At 40.5% G+C, this 18,437-nt stretch overlaps 1 protein-coding gene across 6 annotated transcripts in view; it reads left to right on the top strand.

Moving 5' to 3' along the window:
* Nbea (neurobeachin) overlaps nucleotides 1-18,437 on the top strand; it is a 518,446-nt gene that overhangs the window by 420,551 nt on the left and 79,458 nt on the right. For all 6 annotated transcript variants that reach the window (XM_076932409.1, XM_076932408.1, XM_076932407.1 and 3 more), the window contains 4 exons: nucleotides 3,334-3,451; nucleotides 3,744-3,846; nucleotides 8,348-8,463; nucleotides 15,313-15,425. In XM_076932409.1, the coding sequence (XP_076788524.1) occupies nucleotides 3,334-3,451; nucleotides 3,744-3,846; nucleotides 8,348-8,463; nucleotides 15,313-15,425 (450 nt within the window). The remainder of the gene's footprint in view (nucleotides 1-3,333; nucleotides 3,452-3,743; nucleotides 3,847-8,347; nucleotides 8,464-15,312; nucleotides 15,426-18,437) is intronic.

Raw genomic sequence — 18,437 nt, 5'->3', positions numbered from 1 at the left:
TTCATATTTCAGACCTGGGCTTGGTGCCCAGATTTTTATAGAAACATACCATAAAATCAGCATTCACTTGACTATAAATGATAGTCCTTTATGTTTCTGAAATGCACACCAATAGATTTAAACTCCTCATCACATGCCTGTAGTATCTCATCTGGCCACTCTGCCTCCATGTGCAGAGCCTTCTATTCCCCATCACAGGTTTCCCCCATGGTGTCTAAAATGTCACCAAATAACCTTCCTGAGCCTTTTAGGAACCCTTTGAATCCAGGCAGTGGAGAGAAACCACTTAACAATGTATATGGCTGAAGAGCAGTGTAATTAAAACAAGAGATTAAAGCCACGAGGGAATAGCTAATGACGAAAATTCTAAGAACTATGGGAATTCTGCATATAAGGAGAAAGAGTATCTTGGGCTGCTTTAGGAGTCTAAGATGAGGCCTTTCTACCATGAGGCAGCTTCCTGAATGCACAGGCACAGGGCCCTGCTGGAGCAGTCCTCTAGCTAGCACTGGTTTTAGGAATTTCCCTCCAAGGAGTCAGTAAAGCTGTTCCTGGTGTGTCTTAACCAGAGATGCTGCTCCAGAACTACTAGAGTTGGAAGTCCTTGGAAACTGCTGGCCAGTGGGGTCATTTGGCCATTGTGTGCCTCAGTAGCTGACACAGAGACCAGGCAATACTGAAGAAGTGCAGCACAGGAAGCAAGCCCTTTCTCCATGTGGCTCCTTGGTGCCTTCTGATTGGCCTTACATCATGCAAGCTAGTAAAGGGAACATATTTAAGGGGCATAAATTCATCTTAACAGAGCAAGTACTGAAGGATTAAGGTGGACCCAAAAGACTATAAATTCAGTCCAGTTTGTTTTCCCAGTTACCTGTTTGAGCAAATGTTCTTTATAACACAGTTCCTATGAACACACGTGAGTGAAAACATACATGTGTCTGGGTGTACAAGATGTATCCGCAAGCTCAGCAACAGAACTGTCTCCATGGCATACCAGGATTAATGTGAGGGGCCCAGCAGAGGCTTCCCAAGAAATTACCATGGTTTACTCAGTTGACTATTTGAATTGCAATGGTCTTAATTAATTTTTCTTAATGAAATAATTGTATGCAGGTATTAAATAATCATATGCAGTTTTCAACTACTTGTCTTAAGATATTTGTGACTTAACACACACAGATGATGTTGGCAATCTTGTATTCTTCCATTTCTCCATTCTGTAAAAAAAAAACTACTCGTGTATAAAGTTCAGAAGTGCAGCCGGTTATATTACCTGAGTAAATATGAACTGCAGTGAGTCACCATAGTTACTAATTTGTAAAATACATGCATTTGTAAAATAAATGCATTGCATTTAGAAACTGAGAGGAGTTGTCAAATGGGAAGAACTTTATAGAGCTGGCCCTCCATGTTCACTGATTCTTAAAGTAACCAGTGACAGGTATTGTTGCCACCACCTTTCAGAGGACAAAGGTCAAAAGGAGTCAGGTAATTTTCCTAAGATTTAAAGTTAGCAAATGGCAGAGCCAAGATTTAGCAAGAGTGATTCAGAATGTCTTAGGACTCAAGCACATGTAACAACCTCTGAAGGCCTTCTGGCCTTAGGATGACTCAGACCAAGTTAAGAACTGGAAATGGGGCCTGGAGGCTGCTCAATCACGACATGCTTGCCACATAAGCCTAAGGACCTGACTTTGGCCCCTTGTAGCAACTACATGGTGGGGGAGGAGGCTGTACATGGTGGTATATTACAACACTCAGAGTACTAGGGCAGTTGAGACAGGAGGTTCTTTGCTGTTCATGCAGAATAGCTGAATTGATAAGCTCCAAATTCAGTGAGAAACCCCACCTCAAAATGTTAGGTGGAAGGGCTGAGAGATGGCTTCGTAGTTAAGAGCACTGGCCACCTTTTCAGAGAACCCAGCACATTCATGGTGGTTCACAAGAATTCAAATAATCCCAGCTTCAGATTATCCAGCTGCTTTTTCTGACTTTCACAGGTACCAGGCATGCTCATGGTGGTGCACAGACATGTATGGAAGCAAAACATTCATACACAGAAATACTTCCAAAAAAAGGTGGAAAACAATTGAGGAAGATACATAACATCAACCTCAAACATATGTGCATATATATGTCCATATATGTGGATACATATCCATATATTAAGAAAAATATATGCATATATGGATATATATATATATACACATACATATATTATAATGTCCATATATACCCAATATATATGTACACACATAACAAAACAAAACTAGAGACATATATTGAATTTGTTTCTTAAAAGAACCATTAAAGAATTTCATGACTTACTTTCAAAGCAACAGAAATCTAATGTGCGTGAAACTTAAGAAGTACTTTCTGTTTTCACCAAAGTTTAAGTTCAGATACAGATCCAAGAAAAAATGTTCATATGCTGTTAGCAGTGTTGGTGCATCAAACAGAATGTGCTCTATATACTCTGAAAATGTAGCTTCATCAGCTCAAAACTAATCGGGTGGAGGAACAGGCAGTCAGGTCTATGGAATGCTCTGCATGGTCTAGCTACCCAATGATTCTCCAGTGCTGCTGTGATGAAAGCTGTTATAGCTACATTCAGAGAAGGGCAGGAGAGTGCCCGCCTCCTGTGATTTGTTCTATTAGCATTTCTAAAGCATCCTTACTTGCCTATAGGTCTATCCTCATTAGACAGTTCTAAATCAAATGTCCTACCAAAGTTACAAGGCAACTGGGGGAAATGGAATAATGTCATGGTTGCCCTAGACCATGGGTCAAGCTAAATTTCATCCTTATTCCAAATGCAGCCACTTCAGTGTAAATAAAGTTTAATTGGGACACAGTCCTTAACTTCTGCAATGTTTTTATCTGCTGATAGGTTATCAAAGAGAAATTGAACAGTAACAGGATATAGCATGTAACCTACAAACCTAGGAACATCTGCTATGTCACCTTTTATCAGAAAAAACTAGCTCAGACCAGTCAGGAAAAACTAAACACAGTGGTAACTGGTCTCCATGAAGTAAGGGAGAAAGAAAAAAGGACAAAGATTTCATAATACCAACAGGATAATTTCTGTTTAAGTCACGGGGTCATTTTGAAAATATAATTGTGTTTAGTCCTTTGTTTCCTCTTGAGTTAAGAGAATTTAGAAAGTTGGAAATTATGCAAATATACAGTATCAGGTGATTTCAGCACCATGATATATCATGAAATCAGAATCTAACTCCTTTAGGATTTATACAGCACTCTATAAAGTCTTCTCCAGATCTTGAATTCCTACTTTATTGCTTACTCTCCCTTTTCACCTCTTTCTCTTAGGTTCTTGCATACACTGAGGGACTTCATGGGAAATGGATGTTCAGTGAGATTCGAGCTGTGTTTTCCAGACGCTACCTTCTACAGAACACTGCACTGGAAGTGTTCATGGCAAACCGAAGTAAGTCTCTGAAGGAGCCTGAAAGGAGATGTCCTTACCCTTGATATAAATTATTTGCATGTCAAATACTGATTGATTATTGTCTGTATTCCTTTTTGTGTGCTGTCACCAAAGCCAAGTGTGTTTGAAGAAGTTGGTTTCGGTTTCATATGGACAAAGCTGTAGAGCAGGCTAGTCTTCCATGAAGACTCATTGCCATTACAGATAAGCCACTGTAGGCCCTTGAATATTGTGTTCTAAGTGGTCATCTCTCCTGTAGTTTGCTAACGCCCTTTCTTTTCTTCTACTGCAGCCTCTGTGATGTTTAATTTTCCTGACCAAGCAACAGTTAAAAAAGTTGTCTACAGCTTGCCTCGAGTTGGAGTGGGGACCAGCTATGGTTTGCCACAAGCCAGGTAATTATATCACGTTATAAATTATCTGTGGTTTATTTACATAATAATAATTACTCATTATAGTATACTTTTAATTTTTACTGAAATCTTTCATTTGGAATATTTAAAGAACCATTGAAAACCTCATGTTATTAAAAGGTAGTAATGTAAGCAGAAAATATAGTTACTAATTATGTATATTGTTTGTGCTTTGTTCCATGAATTTGAGTACCTGAAGTTCTCATGCTCTCTCTTTCTCTCTCTCTCTCCCTCCCTCCCCCCTCTGTGTGTGTGTGTGTGTGTGTATGTAAGTATGTATGTATGTAACAAAGAGTTAAGACACTACTGGTTCTGGTTCAGATATTTAGTCAGTTCTGGATTAGCTTCCTGATTACAAAATCAGTGCGGCTGCCCCTGGCACCCCATCTTCACACAACCAATAGAGAGAAGACAAAACTGATTTCTCTTTCAATGTTTGTCTTTTAAGAAGGAAGATATTTCTCAGAAGCTTCTGAGAATCTCTATCTCAAGTCTCTCTGGCTAGAAGACATCACCTTACACCTCTAATCAGTGGGAGTGTTCACTCCTGGATCCCCTGCATTCTAGAGCTTTTGGAAGACACACCTCTGTTTCCTTGCCACCTCCTCCCTGAGGAAAAAGAGGATTATAGTCACATATAATCTGCATAGAAAACCAACCAGCATTGTGCACCCCAAACCATTAAATCCTCAAAGATTAGCACAGAGCACTCCTGTGTGGAAAGGCCAGTCTTTCTCCATCTTCCCTAAATAAGTACTAGGCATTCTAAAGATAATGATTGTATTTTATTTATCCTTCACCCTGTAGCTCACAGCTCAGTGCGTAATAGCAAAAAGCTTTCCTAAGTGCCCTCCAGCAAGAGTTCCCGAGCGTTGTGTTCTCTGTCAGCTTCCAGTACAAGAGCAGTTTGTGAGCATGTGTGGACATGCTCAGGATATTCATGAGGAGAGTGACAAGATTAAACCAAGACAGTAGTAGATAATGAAGCATGGGTGAAAAATAAGAGTCAAAGAAAACTGCATTTAATCTTTCAGAAACAATGAGAGTTGTTTGTAAGACTTGTTCTCATTGATTGAATCTAAGCTGACTCATGGTTGACACTACTTCCGTCCAAGTGCTCACAGATTAGACATTTAATCATCAAAAATTTTTTCCAGGAATGAATGTTAAGAATACACAAATAGGTCTGTCTTTCTCCTGGTTAAAAGTAAGCCTCATTCCCCCACTACAGCCCCCTAGCATTGTACGCAATGACCATGATTCCTGAGACCACCTAAGGGCTTCCTTGGGCATGTGTGAGTTCCTGCAATGATTTTGAACCTGCCTGAATATGATTTATTTAAAAGAAACAACATCTCTCCTACTATATGTCTTACATCTTATAAATATAAATTCCCTTTGACTTCTGAAAGATTCCTTTTTGGGAAGAAAAATACTCAGTAGATTTACCTTTTCTGTCACTTCTTAAAGCCACAGTCTTGAAACACCAAGTTGGTATCTTGGCCTGTTTTCTCCTTAAAGTCTTAACTCACTCTTGCGTTCCTAGCAAGATTCTTGCAGGCTCAATTTTCATATTTCTGAGACGTCTAGTCCTAGAAGTAACAAAAGAGGCTAGGAGAACTATGTGTAGGTGATAAATTATATTCTCCATTAATGAAATGAGCCAGCTCAAACCACATTAAAACACATACAAATGCAGGTTTGTTGGGAAGCTGCTTTAGGCAGATGAGTTCACTAGCTCCTAGAAAGGAGGTCAGGAGGAAGGAGAGGAGGGAGAGGGATGAGGAAGAGAGAAAGCAGGAGCAGGAGTGTGAAGGAAAAGGGGGGAAGAAGAAGAGGGAAGAATGAACCAAAATGTCTGGATCATAGAGCAAAGCCAGTTCCTGAGCTGGAGAAGTTCAGAGTTAGGGTCTGGTTAGACCAGGTAAGGACTGATGGGTGATGGGAGAACCTGGAGGCCAGGTCTGCTTTGGTATAAAATATGCACCTCAGCCCCTTGTCCTGAGGTCCAAAACCTAGCAGTAGGCCTACACTAACCACCTAAAAGCAGGGTACTACCATCTAGAAAAAACTCAGTATGTAGTGGTTAAAAGAATGAATGATAGCAAGCGAGAGTAATGACATTCTCATCTACTATATAAACGGTAATTATCTGTGTGGAGGTGTTCAAAATTGAAATATCTTTTAAAACACAAAGTAAAGGCATTTCATAAACTGTAAATGTGTGTATGCAATATATATGTGTACATGCATGCACACACCCATAGATGAGGGTGCAAGGTGAGTAAAACAGATATGCACACAGACCCCTTCCCACTCCCAGGTTGCATGTTCCTGATGTAGAAGGTCAGAAGGTAGGATCGATGCCATGCTCTTCCAAGCAGAAGATCTTTGGTGTGTTCCAGTAGGATACATAACAAGGACTCCAGGAATTCGTGCTGTGCTTTCTTGACCTCTGCTTCTGTCCGTATATGCAAAATTAAGTCAGCTCTCAGGGATTTTCAGCTAAAGCCTTCAGACATTTAATTTTAAACAGCAAAGCATTATTAAATTCAAAGGCAGCTACCTTCCCCCAAACAACTGACTTCAGCATCCCCTAGCCTAGACCAAGGCAAGCTCACCAAAGAGGTCACATTGCAAATCAGATTGTTGCTTAATAAGCAAGTTCAGGACAAAAGGATGATTTCCATAGCCTCATGAATGCCTCTCTGATTAATTAATATTCACAGTGTGGTTCACTGAGTACTTTCCATGGTAAGGAACAATTAGTGTCTTAATTATGACATGACTAGTTCTCTTAAACCTTAAAGGACTCAATGTTTTATAAAAAAAAAAAATGTATTTAAATTATATAAATAAAAATGAATTTACAAGTAAGAAAACTTAGATTTACAGAATTGTATCATTGCTCCCTTCCTTTCTTAATTCCCATTTTTTTGTCTTCTGTCAAGGTGACTCATGTTGGTCTAAAAAACAGTCTTTTCACACTGAACAAAAAAATTACTGGCAAATGCTCTCATCCCACATGTGATAGTAACTAATGTTCTCCTATGTTTTCTTCAGACAGCAGGACCCAAAGGAAACACTGGTTGTACTTAAGAGCTGGTGGCCTTGCTATATTACTTAACACTTTTTACTTCTCAGCTTTGAAGTTTAGGTAGCCCTTATGTTCCATATTTCTTCGAGAAGACTGGGGTGTGTATTTGGTGTTCACCAGGCTCAAAAAAAAAAAAAAAAAAAAAAAAAAAAAAAAAAAAAAAACCTCTGTGAGGTGATAGTTTGGGTCCAGGAAAGTGAAGGTGCGAGGGTCAGTTTCAGTTCCAGTGCCTGAGAAACTGGAAAGTGCCTGACAGGTGTGTGCCCTTTCAGAAACTGCAGCTGCCTAGAGTGAACTGCTCAAAGGACTTCCTATGTCTCTGCATCAGCCTTACAGTCCAGGTGGCTACTTTTACGATGTTGCCTTAGTCACCTTGCTTCAGTCATAAGAGTACCTGATGCTGAGTTTGATATATATATCAGATTTATTTAATTTAGTTTCAGAAGCTGATCATGCAAGATCAGGCCTCATCTACTCAGCATGTGATGAGGGTTCCCTGGGGCAAGAAAGGAAAATGGCCGTGTGAGATGGGGCAGGAAAGGAAAATGCCATGTGAGATGGGGCAAACATGCAGAGCGGTCCATTTCCTTGAGAACTTACTCACCCTGTAAGGCCAGCATTAATTCCTCCTGAGGACGGAGCCTCCATGGCCTAGGACTTTCATCTCCCAGTGTGTGAATCAGCAGTGGACAGAAAGAACTGCTAGGTGTTCTCTAGTCAAGGAGCACTAAGGGGAAAAAAAACACTGCAGCATTAAGGGCAACATGAATTTTAACATCTTCAGGAACCAAGTGGCTTTATCATACTTTTCTAAATATACAAGGTTTCCCCCTAATTTTCAAATAAATACTTTGAGCCTGGACGTACACAATGATGGTGACCTATTCTGCAAAGCTATGTTTATGTTCCTGGGCCTGTGCATTTTTTTCAAAGTTCTCATTGTTTTGTTTCGTTTCATTTTGTTTTGTTTTACATTAGAGGAGGGTATTTATCATACAGGTAGAGACGGTGTACTTTGTGCTTCCTTTGTTCAGTGACAGGCTGATGCTTGCAGGCAGGCACCTGTGTAACCATGAGTTTGTTGTTTTACAGTGGATTTCCTGTGTGGTTTAGTCTACCTTGATTTATTTTGACCATAGCCATTACTTTTGTCCCTGTGTACTGTAGTTACCCGTTTGCAACTATGTTTTCACAGATAGAGCTGCTTAGACGTATCTTTCTCTGTAATAGAATTCCCAAATAGAGCTGATTTCCACAACTAAGTATCTTATAATCCACCCAAGAAGACCAAGCCACAAATTACTGACTGATGTCAGTTATGATAATTGCAAGTAGACTTTTGACATCCGTGACTCAAAGTGTTTTTCTGGCCTGCTTACTTACCAGGAGGATATCACTGGCCACTCCTCGACAGCTGTATAAGTCTTCCAATATGACTCAGCGCTGGCAAAGACGGGAAATATCCAACTTTGAATATTTGATGTTTCTCAACACTATAGCAGGTAAGGTCTCGAGTTTTTCAGACCATCTGAGTAGTAGGTGATATGACCTTATGGGATGAATCAATTTTAATCACTCATGTAGTATAAAAGTGTTTTCTCAGTTTTACATTGATTTTTGTAAGTATAATTTATCATCTATATTCCAGATTATTAACTCTTTACTTATGAAATTCATGTCTTTATGTATATTAAGGAGTATTTCAAATTATTAAATTTTTTGTTTACACAGTATTATATATACACACGCACATATAATTATTTGCTTGATGTTTGAAGGATAATATTGCTTTTATGTTGATTGTAATATTTTTCTGTATTCTGTGTTAATTTCTTCTATATTGAGGGATGTATTAAGCAAGAGCAGTATCTGCTAGGGATGTAGCTGGTGTCCAGCACACACAAGCATAGTTAGTGTCTGCTGGGGATGTAGCCAATGATAGAGTGCCTGTCCAGAACGGACAAAGCCTGGAGTACAATTCCCCTTGGAGCAAGGTGGGGGAAGTAACAAGTAACAGATTCATTGCCTACCATTAGATGGACTTGCATTTTTTCCTTGACTGGGCTAGTAGCTTTTTGGAGCTAAAGAGCAGGGTGAGGTGCTTCACCTCTAGTTCAGTTTCTAGACCAGCAGCTGTTCATATGGTGGTTATCTTGTTCTAAGGTAGAATGGGCTATCCCCTGGACATAGAACAGTCTCTGGTTTACTGGTTTATAGAGGTAGTTTCTGTCCTTGCTGATGCCCATGGTGAATGAATGTCAGTATATTCCAGTGCTGATACAGGGCACCCTGCAACCACACCATGCCTGTTGCTTTCTGGGGGTCACTTTGTTTGACTAAGCCCAGATGATTCATCTAAATCAGGATAGAAATAACTTTATAGTCCCTTCTGCAAGTTACAGTTGAAGCCAAGTGAGGCACATGCTTGAATCCCAAAACTTGGATAGCTGCGGCAGGGGGATGGTGAATTTGAGTACAGACTAAATTACATATATATGTATTATATATATTATGCACATATGTATATATACATATATGTGCACATATATTACTATAGTATTTTTAAGGCAATGTGGAATACTTAGTGAGATTCTATTTCAGAAAAATGAGCAAGGGGAAATGTAAGTGAATGTGACAAGTTGCACATGAACAGCGCAGAGACCACTGTGCCTGCTTTTGTTTCGGGTCTTAGAAGCCTTGTGTGTCTAAGCCAGTTTGCAGACAGAAAGAGGGGGATGAGGTGGGATTTGGATGAGAGCAATAGCAGTGGGGTGACCAGTAGAGAGAAAAGTAAGAGACTGAGTGTATGTCGTGAAAAATAAAAGCCATCTTAGCTTCCTGTGCCCACTCTTCTCAGAGTGAGGCCTCAGCCAACAGCATCTGTACCTCCTATGGGCCTGTGACAGATGTGGATGCTCCTGTTCTTCTGCAGACGAACAGGGTTAGAAATGTGCACTGGACACAGCAGACTGCCTTTCAGCAGCCTCAGGTGGGTCTCATGCAGCATATTTGCTCCAGCTATCTGAAAACCAGTCTCCATAATAAGCTTTCTGTGCAAGACATTTAGAATGCCAGGCATGTTTCTGTACATCTCTTTTTGTGCACATGTACAAGTGCAGGTGTGTGCATATCTTTGTGAAGAGTACACACATGTGGAATCTTGAGGTTAACCTTGGAGTGTCATTCTTGGCCAGGGAGTTCTATGAAGCTGCCTTCGCCATCTCTCTAGCAGTATATACAAGTGCACAGCCCACACCTGGAACTGAGGATGTCATGCTTCAGTATTTAGTGCTTTACCAAATGAGGTATCCTTCCAGTCCCAGAAGCATTTGGGGTGCTATGGCAAAAAGATTTAAAGTTCTAGGACAACCTGGGCTGCAGCGCAAGACCCATCTTAAAAAGAAATTAAAAGGATAGAGCTCACAGAGAAAAGCAAGCCATTTACAGCTAGCGAGTGTAATGAAAGACTACAGGAAGATACAGACTATGCAAGGAAGGCTTAGATGAACTCTTCAAGGGTTTTGGTAGATGAGGAAATGAATGCTTAAAAGTAGAATAACCATGGGAGTGGTTTATGAATGTAGCTGTCCCCAGACACTGTCCTGGCCCAACACTTACTCATTCTTCTCTTGCCATCAACACTGAAGTTCTGAGTGAGTGCCAGTTTGTACTGAGAGCCAGCACTGGTGCTCTGGGCAGTCGTAGTAAAGAGACTTAGTCATCATGCTTTGGGTATCTTTGTGTGTATGATCCATTGTATGAATCCACTGGGATTATGAACATGGGGTTCCTGCAACCAGAACTAAGCTAAGGAACAGAATCGGAATGTAATAGGGAATGACCCTTTCAAGTTTGGTACTTTTGATAAAAGTAGGTCAGTGCGGCTTCATAAATTTCAGACTTTTTTTCATTTTGGTTGTAATGTTTCACTCAGGTTTATCTTCTGTGCTAAAATAGCTTGCCTGAATTAAACAATCCATTGCATGGCCCATTCTGTGGTGACCACTTCTTCATGTCTATTTGACTTGACCAGTTTTCCTTTCTCACTTCTAGGTGCTTGAAAACAGTGAGATTAGAAATATGTGACAGCTGCTTTATAGAGCAGCTCATGGTCTCAGAACATAGTGGACTTTTCACCCTAATAGGATAAATGTCTTATAAGCATACACAGATACACAAAGGTCAAATTTACTAAAGAAGTTGCCAAATATTCAGAAGGCATGGCTTTCAAAGAAATTACCTAAAGCCCAATAATATGTTCAGTCTTTGTCCTATGTATAAATTTAACAAACATTCACTAAGAGTGGAATCGTTAATTAGGAATCAAATAGTGCCTAAACCTAGCTGTGTCCTAGCTGCAATCTTGGTAATTTAGTCTCCTCTCATCCTGCATACTATGTCCTTGGGGACCTGCAGCACTCACAGGCTCTGCAGTACCTTTCCTGCCTCACTAGGTGTTATATGGACACTGTCTCTGTCCTTACCCTCCTACCACATTCTTCAAGTGCCAGGATTGCAAACATGTGTCTCCATGTTCAACTTTATTTAATTAAGTGTTCCTTGAAGGCTTAGCTTTCAAAATGAATGGGAAGCCAGCTTAGGATTATGGCATAATATATTTATTTTTAAATATTTGAGTTAGTTTTCAAAAACATTGTAGTAGATTATGTGAAATGATCTCAATGCTTCTTGGAGTTCAACTAGGCTTTGGCTTATGGCTCTCAGAGTTGACCTGATTTCTGCTCATCTTATTCTGAGAGATGCAGCCTCAGCCTCACTTTACACACTTTTGAGATAATGCTAGGAAAAGATGTTAAGAGCTGGCTTCCTTGCATTAAAACAAATAAACAACAAAACAAACCAGCAAGTGATTGCTAACATAGCTCCGTGTAAATTATCCCGCTAGACTTGAGGGTGGTTTTTTAAGGCTTTTGAATTGTTTTTCATATGATCAGCTAATGAATTCAGCACAACTTTCCCAACCCCAGCCCTGTTCTCCTGGTTAGCACTTTCCAGGTTCTTACTTTGTGATGAACAAGCTCTCCCTGGTTAATTATGTATATATTTAGCTACTGCATGTGTTGGGCTTATTATTGTCATCTAATTAGATGTAACTTGAACTGCTTGCTTCTAGAAAAATCATTAAAAATTCTTTCCTAATGACCTAGAGATGACAAAATGTCTGTAAAGTGTGAAGACGCCAACGACACAGGAACAGCATTCTTACAGCATGCTAATCCAGGTGCCGCCCCCATCTCATTAAACGATATTTTGCTGTCATTAACATTTTCACCAAGGAATTGCAGTTATAATTTCCTTGTCAGCTGTCTCTAGATCACTTTACCTTCAAAACTAAAGTGCCATATAAAAACATTAAATTGGATGGTTTAATTAAAATGTGTGTGTGTGTGTGTGTGTGTGTGTGTGTGTGTGTGTGTGTGTTTAATGAAGAAACATATCCACTGTTTCTGAGATCTCATTTACTGTGCTTCACTTTTATTGTTTGAGTAGATTAGTGCCATGGGCTTCCAATATTAATATGCATCTTCTGAGGTACATCCTCTGAAGCACAGTTAGCAGAATGTGTAACATGGTGGGCTCTCACCACCACCAGAGAAGGCAAGAGCTACCAGGACAGCACAGGTGTATTTGTTACATGTGGGCTATGTTCAAGAGAAAAGCAAAAATAGCCAACATATATTCCAGGTGACCAGAAGTGAACAGATACTACTTTTGAAGTATCTCCTTCTAGGGAATTTAGAATCCTTTTTTTTTTTCTCATGTCATAAAACATGTTCAGTAAAATAAAGAATGCTAATTCAGTGAGGCTTTGGGGTATGGACCCCCAGAGTACTGCTCCATCATTCTTGTTCTTTTTTGTGACCTTTGGCACACTGTGAATTTTTAGTTCAAGTAAAAATATATTGTCTGATGTAAAACAGAAGTAGAGAATTTTACCAAAAATCTGTTAATGCCATTTTATTTTTTAAAAGTTTTTATTGTATTTATTCAATCAAAACAATGTTGTGAAGCTATAGTAATGTAAAAATACTAAATTTATCTTACAATTTATTTTTATAGAAGCTTTCAAAGATTATTAAAAATGGCTTACAAAAAAATCAGGATGAGAGAAACTGTCCTGAGCATTATTCATTTCATTGCTGTGTGTATCTGTGTTTTTAAAATAGTGTTTCTTTGCTTTAGAATGTTTCTGAAAGTGGCTTAATATCTTCTACTTTATTATAAATACATTTTCTCAATAAGCATCCTCTTTCTTATACTATCTTCATGTATAGGAACATTTAAATCCTGAGTTAACATATATTGGCTTTGTATTTATTTTGATAAACTCTCCTTTGCTACAAATAATAACTAGCATCAAAAAGTTAGTGGCAGGTACTGAAGAAACAGCTCAGTGGTTAAGGGCACTGGCTGCTTTTCCTGAGACCTATGTTGGATTCCCAGCACCCACATAGCAGCTCACAATAATGTATAATTCCAGTTCCAGGGGAATAGATGTTCTCTCTGGCTTCTATGTGCAACGAGAATACACATGGTACACCAACATGCTTGCAGCCAAAATACCTATACACATAAAATAATCTTTGAAATAATAAAAAAAAAAACAATTGTGCAATCTATTTCCATTTATAATTTGTTTTTATATACAACCTGTGTTATAGATAGGGGTATTCTTCTACAAAATGACACACAAATGGGAAGACCTGCTCTTTCTTAACTCTACAGTGGTTTAAGCAGAACAGTTCCCCAGAAAATGACAGAATGAAATGTTCATGGGTCCATTGAGAAAATAGGAAGCGGCCCTGCCTGGCCAGTCAGTGCCCTCCAGTTGTGGGCCTGTGAGTGACTGCTGAGAGCAGTCGTGGCCAAGTCACCACATGTAGGCAAGATGACTGGCACATTCTGAACTTTAGAAGTTGGCAGCTTTTTTATACTAGAACATTTTCCTAGAATATTTTCATGTGCAAAGGCTTAAATCCACTCAAAGTCTGTACTTATGCACTTGCTGGCCTTCCTGCCTGCAACTCTTCCCCTGTCCCATGCTCCACAGTGCTTCTCTCCTTCAGCCAGCTCTCACTTGGCTTGTGTTTGTTTATATTTTAGGGTTTGGCTCATTTTATTCTGTTTCTATCACATATGTGTTCTTTCCATCAAGAACACTTACTGGCCAGAGAGTATCTGCCAAGACACAAAGGCTTTTTAAAAGAAATTAACCAAGGAGGTGGGACTCCTCTCTCACTGCCTAACCTGGGGACTAGTGGCTGTAGTTTGTCGTCCTTACTTCATTTCTATCTCCTTCCTAACCTGGTCTCCGTTTAAGACAGGATCTCACTATGTAGCTCTGGATTGTCTGAAAATCAGATTCTTCTGCCTCAGTCTCTTAGATGACAGGAAATACAGGCATGTGTTGCCACACTCCATCTGATAGGACACTGCTACTTTAATATGGTGGCATCTCTCACCTAGGGAAGCAGCCTTCCAGGAAATATTCATATTCCCACCATGCTTTAATTCCCACTGGACATAGGGAACTGTTCTCCTCAAACTAAGCAGAGGAGCCCAACAGTTCCACAGGTCTCCACCCACGTGCAACAGAATAGCACCAAAAGAAAGACACGGACTAGAAGGGGCTGGAGTGCGTTCTGCATCTGTCTCCTTCCTTCCTTCTGCCCTCCAGTGCTTCCCTGCCTTGACAGGTTCTTGCCATGAATTGTCAGAACTCAGAGCCTAACTCTTTCCAGGCAAGCACTGTGCAAAAGCTTCATTCCCAACCTCTTTCCACCGTGTCTTGATGAATGTTTAATATAGCATCTGTTTACTGATGATGTGGTTTCTACCTCTGTCTTCTGTACAGCAGAATACCATCTGATAATAAGCTACAAACAGGTAGTTCCATAGCCTGGTGGCACTCTCAAAGTCCTTGGCTGACAGAGTTCTGCTCCTAAGGTCAAATGTTATCTGTGTCATAAAAGAAGTAATATAAATGCACCTATGGGAAGTAATATAAATGCACCTATGAGAAGTCTCACAAATCACCATTGTTTTCATGCTATTGATAGAACTAGGCCCCATGACCAGAACTACTTAGAAGGAGCTAATCACAAGGGAAGGGACCATGTGTGATGCCCAGCCAGCAGTGTCACATGTGTGAAGCTCTTGCTGAAATTGTAGAGGGAAGACACTCTGAACTCTTGTTTATCAGAGACTTAAACCAATGAGAGAGGCACTTCCCTCCTGAAATACAGTGTCTGCCTTACCTATAAGCACAGAAAGTGCTTTCTGAGCAATTAGAGTGTACATGTTTTCACTTGTTCTCTTCTCTTCACTAGGACGGACGTACAATGACCTGAACCAATATCCTGTGTTTCCATGGGTATTAACAAACTATGAATCAGAGGAATTGGACCTGACTCTCCCAGGAAACTTCAGGGATCTGTCAAAGGTAACACTTAACAGTACAAACATCTCTACTGTACAGAAGGTACAGCAGAAAGGGGTTCTGCCAGTGCACATGCTCAGTGGAAGAGAAAGCTGTTTCGTCTTCTAGGGGTCAGTCTCTAACTCTTAACGACCCACGTCACAGAAACTGCACAGCTGTCAGTGACATTCTCAGCACCATCAGAGGAAACATGAGTGTTTGCAAAAGCAGGTTCAGGAGGAAGTTGTTTAGAGTTAATCAAGGGGAAAATCCAAAGTTGGTACAAAGCATGGTATCTGTTCACTCCTGCTGTGTTTCTGAGGTGAAAACAGGGACCTGTCCTTCTTTTTGCATTTTAAGACAGGGTTTCAATAAGTTACCCATGTGACATTGCACTCACTCTGGGATTCTTCTGCCTCAGCCTCCTGACTGGCTGGGGTAACAGCCTGTGCCTGTCAAGTAACCAGAAAAGCTGTCTATTCAGTGTGTGCCTCCTTTAGCAGGGCTTTGCCTTTGTGACACAAATACACTTCCCCAATTTTACAAAGTGTGAAATAAGCAGCAGAGGCAAACCTGAGTAAATCAGGGAACAGGAACTGTCCTTTTGCAAGCATGGAGCTGTCCCTTAGTGCTGGGCTGGTTGACTGCAGGAGAGAACTAGCTTTCCATTTCAACTCTCCCATCACCCATGCCCATACATTAGCAGTCATCACACTGACAAGATGGGAAAGCCTTAGCAGATTAAAGCCTTTTGATATGTTAATAAATCACCCTTGTGTTGTTGCCTGGCTCCACTAAAGTTCTTAACAGGAACTTCTATCCAGATGACCTAGGTCTACCTCTTATAAAGCCCACTAATACACAAGAGTTAATGTATGAAATATGAGGAAGTGATTTTAGAAGTGTAGTATTCCTGGGAGGAGAGACTACAGTGGGTAATAGCAGTCCTTCATGAAGAGGCGCCACCAAGGAGCATGTGGACTTCTTACACCTGGGATAGATAGACCAAAGATTTGTCTGTGACAAATCTGTTTCCCAAAAACTTATGAAAGAACTGAGACTATTAAATTTTAGTAACTGGGAATATTTTGACAAGAAAAGTAATTTTTAAAGCAAAGATTAGGAGTCTTGATCTAATCAACAATTCTAGAATTAGCAATCTGTAGTTCTAGAATTTGTTTATACTAACGTTTGAAGTCCCAAATAACTTCACATTCCTTACTGCTTATAATATTAGAGAAACCATGAAAAACACAAACATGAAAAATTGTTTTTCTTTATAATACCAACTAACACTGCCTCTGTGGCTTCTAATTATGCCAGGAACCTTTTGCTTTGGAAAAGGTTCGGAGACCTCAGCTCAGATTGGTTCAAGCAACACATCAACATCATTGGTTCTTTTAACTGAAAGATTCAGAGAAGGGTTTGGCTTTTGAGCAAGTTTTGCTCAGTGGCTCAGATAGTGGCACCATGTATCTTTTGGCACTGTGGACTTCAGACTCATCTTCTACTCCACAGTGGGATGTATTTTAGACATCCTCTTGCCTCCCTAGCAGTAGAATGGCTGCATTAGCTCCTGCCTCATATCTTCACTCACAAGAATCCCAGCACAGCCTCAGTGGAAGAAGTGGAAACTTGTTTCTCAGCAGATGTCACTGATGCTTCTTGTAAGCTGTGGGACAGCCACTTGCAGATGGAGCTGGAGGATGCCAGGATGAGCTGGAGACCCTTGCCTCCCCTGGGTGGTGGGAGAAGGAGCTGAGCAGAGACTTATAGATTCTTGTTTCTGAAGGAAAGGAAGTCACTTTCTGTTACTAAGAGAACCTGAAATAGACCTGAGACTTGGCTCTTAGTGATTAAATGAAGGGAATAGCAGGTTGAACTTGTACACACCTAGCAGTTGCATGGAGAAGTTTTGCATTTTTGATGTCAGAAAGACCTTAAGGTATAACCTTGACCTTGGGACATAGCCATTGTTTAGGCAGCCACATACTTCACACGGGACAGTATAAGACACGATAGCTACGAGAAGACAAAAGAAGCTTAAGCTTAAAGACACCCCACTTCTCTTCCTATACTTCCCTCAACTCTAGGAACCTAGTGTTAAGTTCAGTCTCTGTAAGAGCATGTGTTAGTCACATTTCTTTCACTGAGGTAAAATAACTAAGATCAACTTAGTGAAGGAAAGGGCTTATTTTTGTTCTTGTTTTCAGTATTCGTTCACTGGGCCCTCTTGTGGGCCCTATGGCAGTGTAGCAGGATATAACAGAGAAGCCTGGAGTTAGAGAGACCTGTGCACCTCATGGAGTCCAGAAAGCATAGAGAAGGGGTTCTACAAAGGCATGCCTCCAGTAATCTATCTTCCTCCCTCCCTCCCTCCCTCCCTCCCTCCCTCCCTCCCTCCCTCCCTCCCTCCCTCCTTCCTTCCTTCCTTCTTCCCTCCCTCCCTCCTTCCTTCCCCTGGACTCTGCCAGAGCAACACCTCCAGCAGCAGCTCTGGAGCCTTTGGGAGGGGCACTTGGAATTCAAAGTGTGACAGACAAATTGTTTAAATCTCAAGTCCTATGAAACCTGGAGCCACTGATAATACAAGGGAAAGGCTATCTGCAGTAATGATGGGCGCCTCACACAGGAGGCAGGGCATAGGATCACAGGGCTTGTAAACACTTGAACCCACCTCATCTTGGGTAGTCTACCATACAAAATCCAGACCTGTAATTCAGAAACTATAGTTTTGGGATACATTTGTTTTATTTTGTGTGGATGTAGACATGTGCACATATCATGGAACATGTATAAAGGTCAGAGGACAATTTGGGGAAGCTGGTTTTCTCATTCTACCATGGTTAGGTTGTCAGACTTGGCAGCAGGTGTGTTTACCCACAGAGACATCTTACTTACCCAACCCTCTCCATTTTCCACATGTTCTTCAAACATTCTAACAGTATTATTGAAATAATGGTTTTTGTGCTCTCTTGCTCACTCTCCCTCTCTCCCCAAGTCTTACTTCACATTCATGTATGTGAATGTACGTGT

Source organism: Arvicanthis niloticus, chromosome 4, assembly GCF_011762505.2.
Source record: "Arvicanthis niloticus isolate mArvNil1 chromosome 4, mArvNil1.pat.X, whole genome shotgun sequence".
Taxonomy (NCBI): domain Eukaryota; kingdom Metazoa; phylum Chordata; class Mammalia; order Rodentia; family Muridae; genus Arvicanthis; species Arvicanthis niloticus.
Note: the sequence above shows the minus strand (reverse complement) of the source record. Positions and strands in the feature narration are given on the sequence as shown.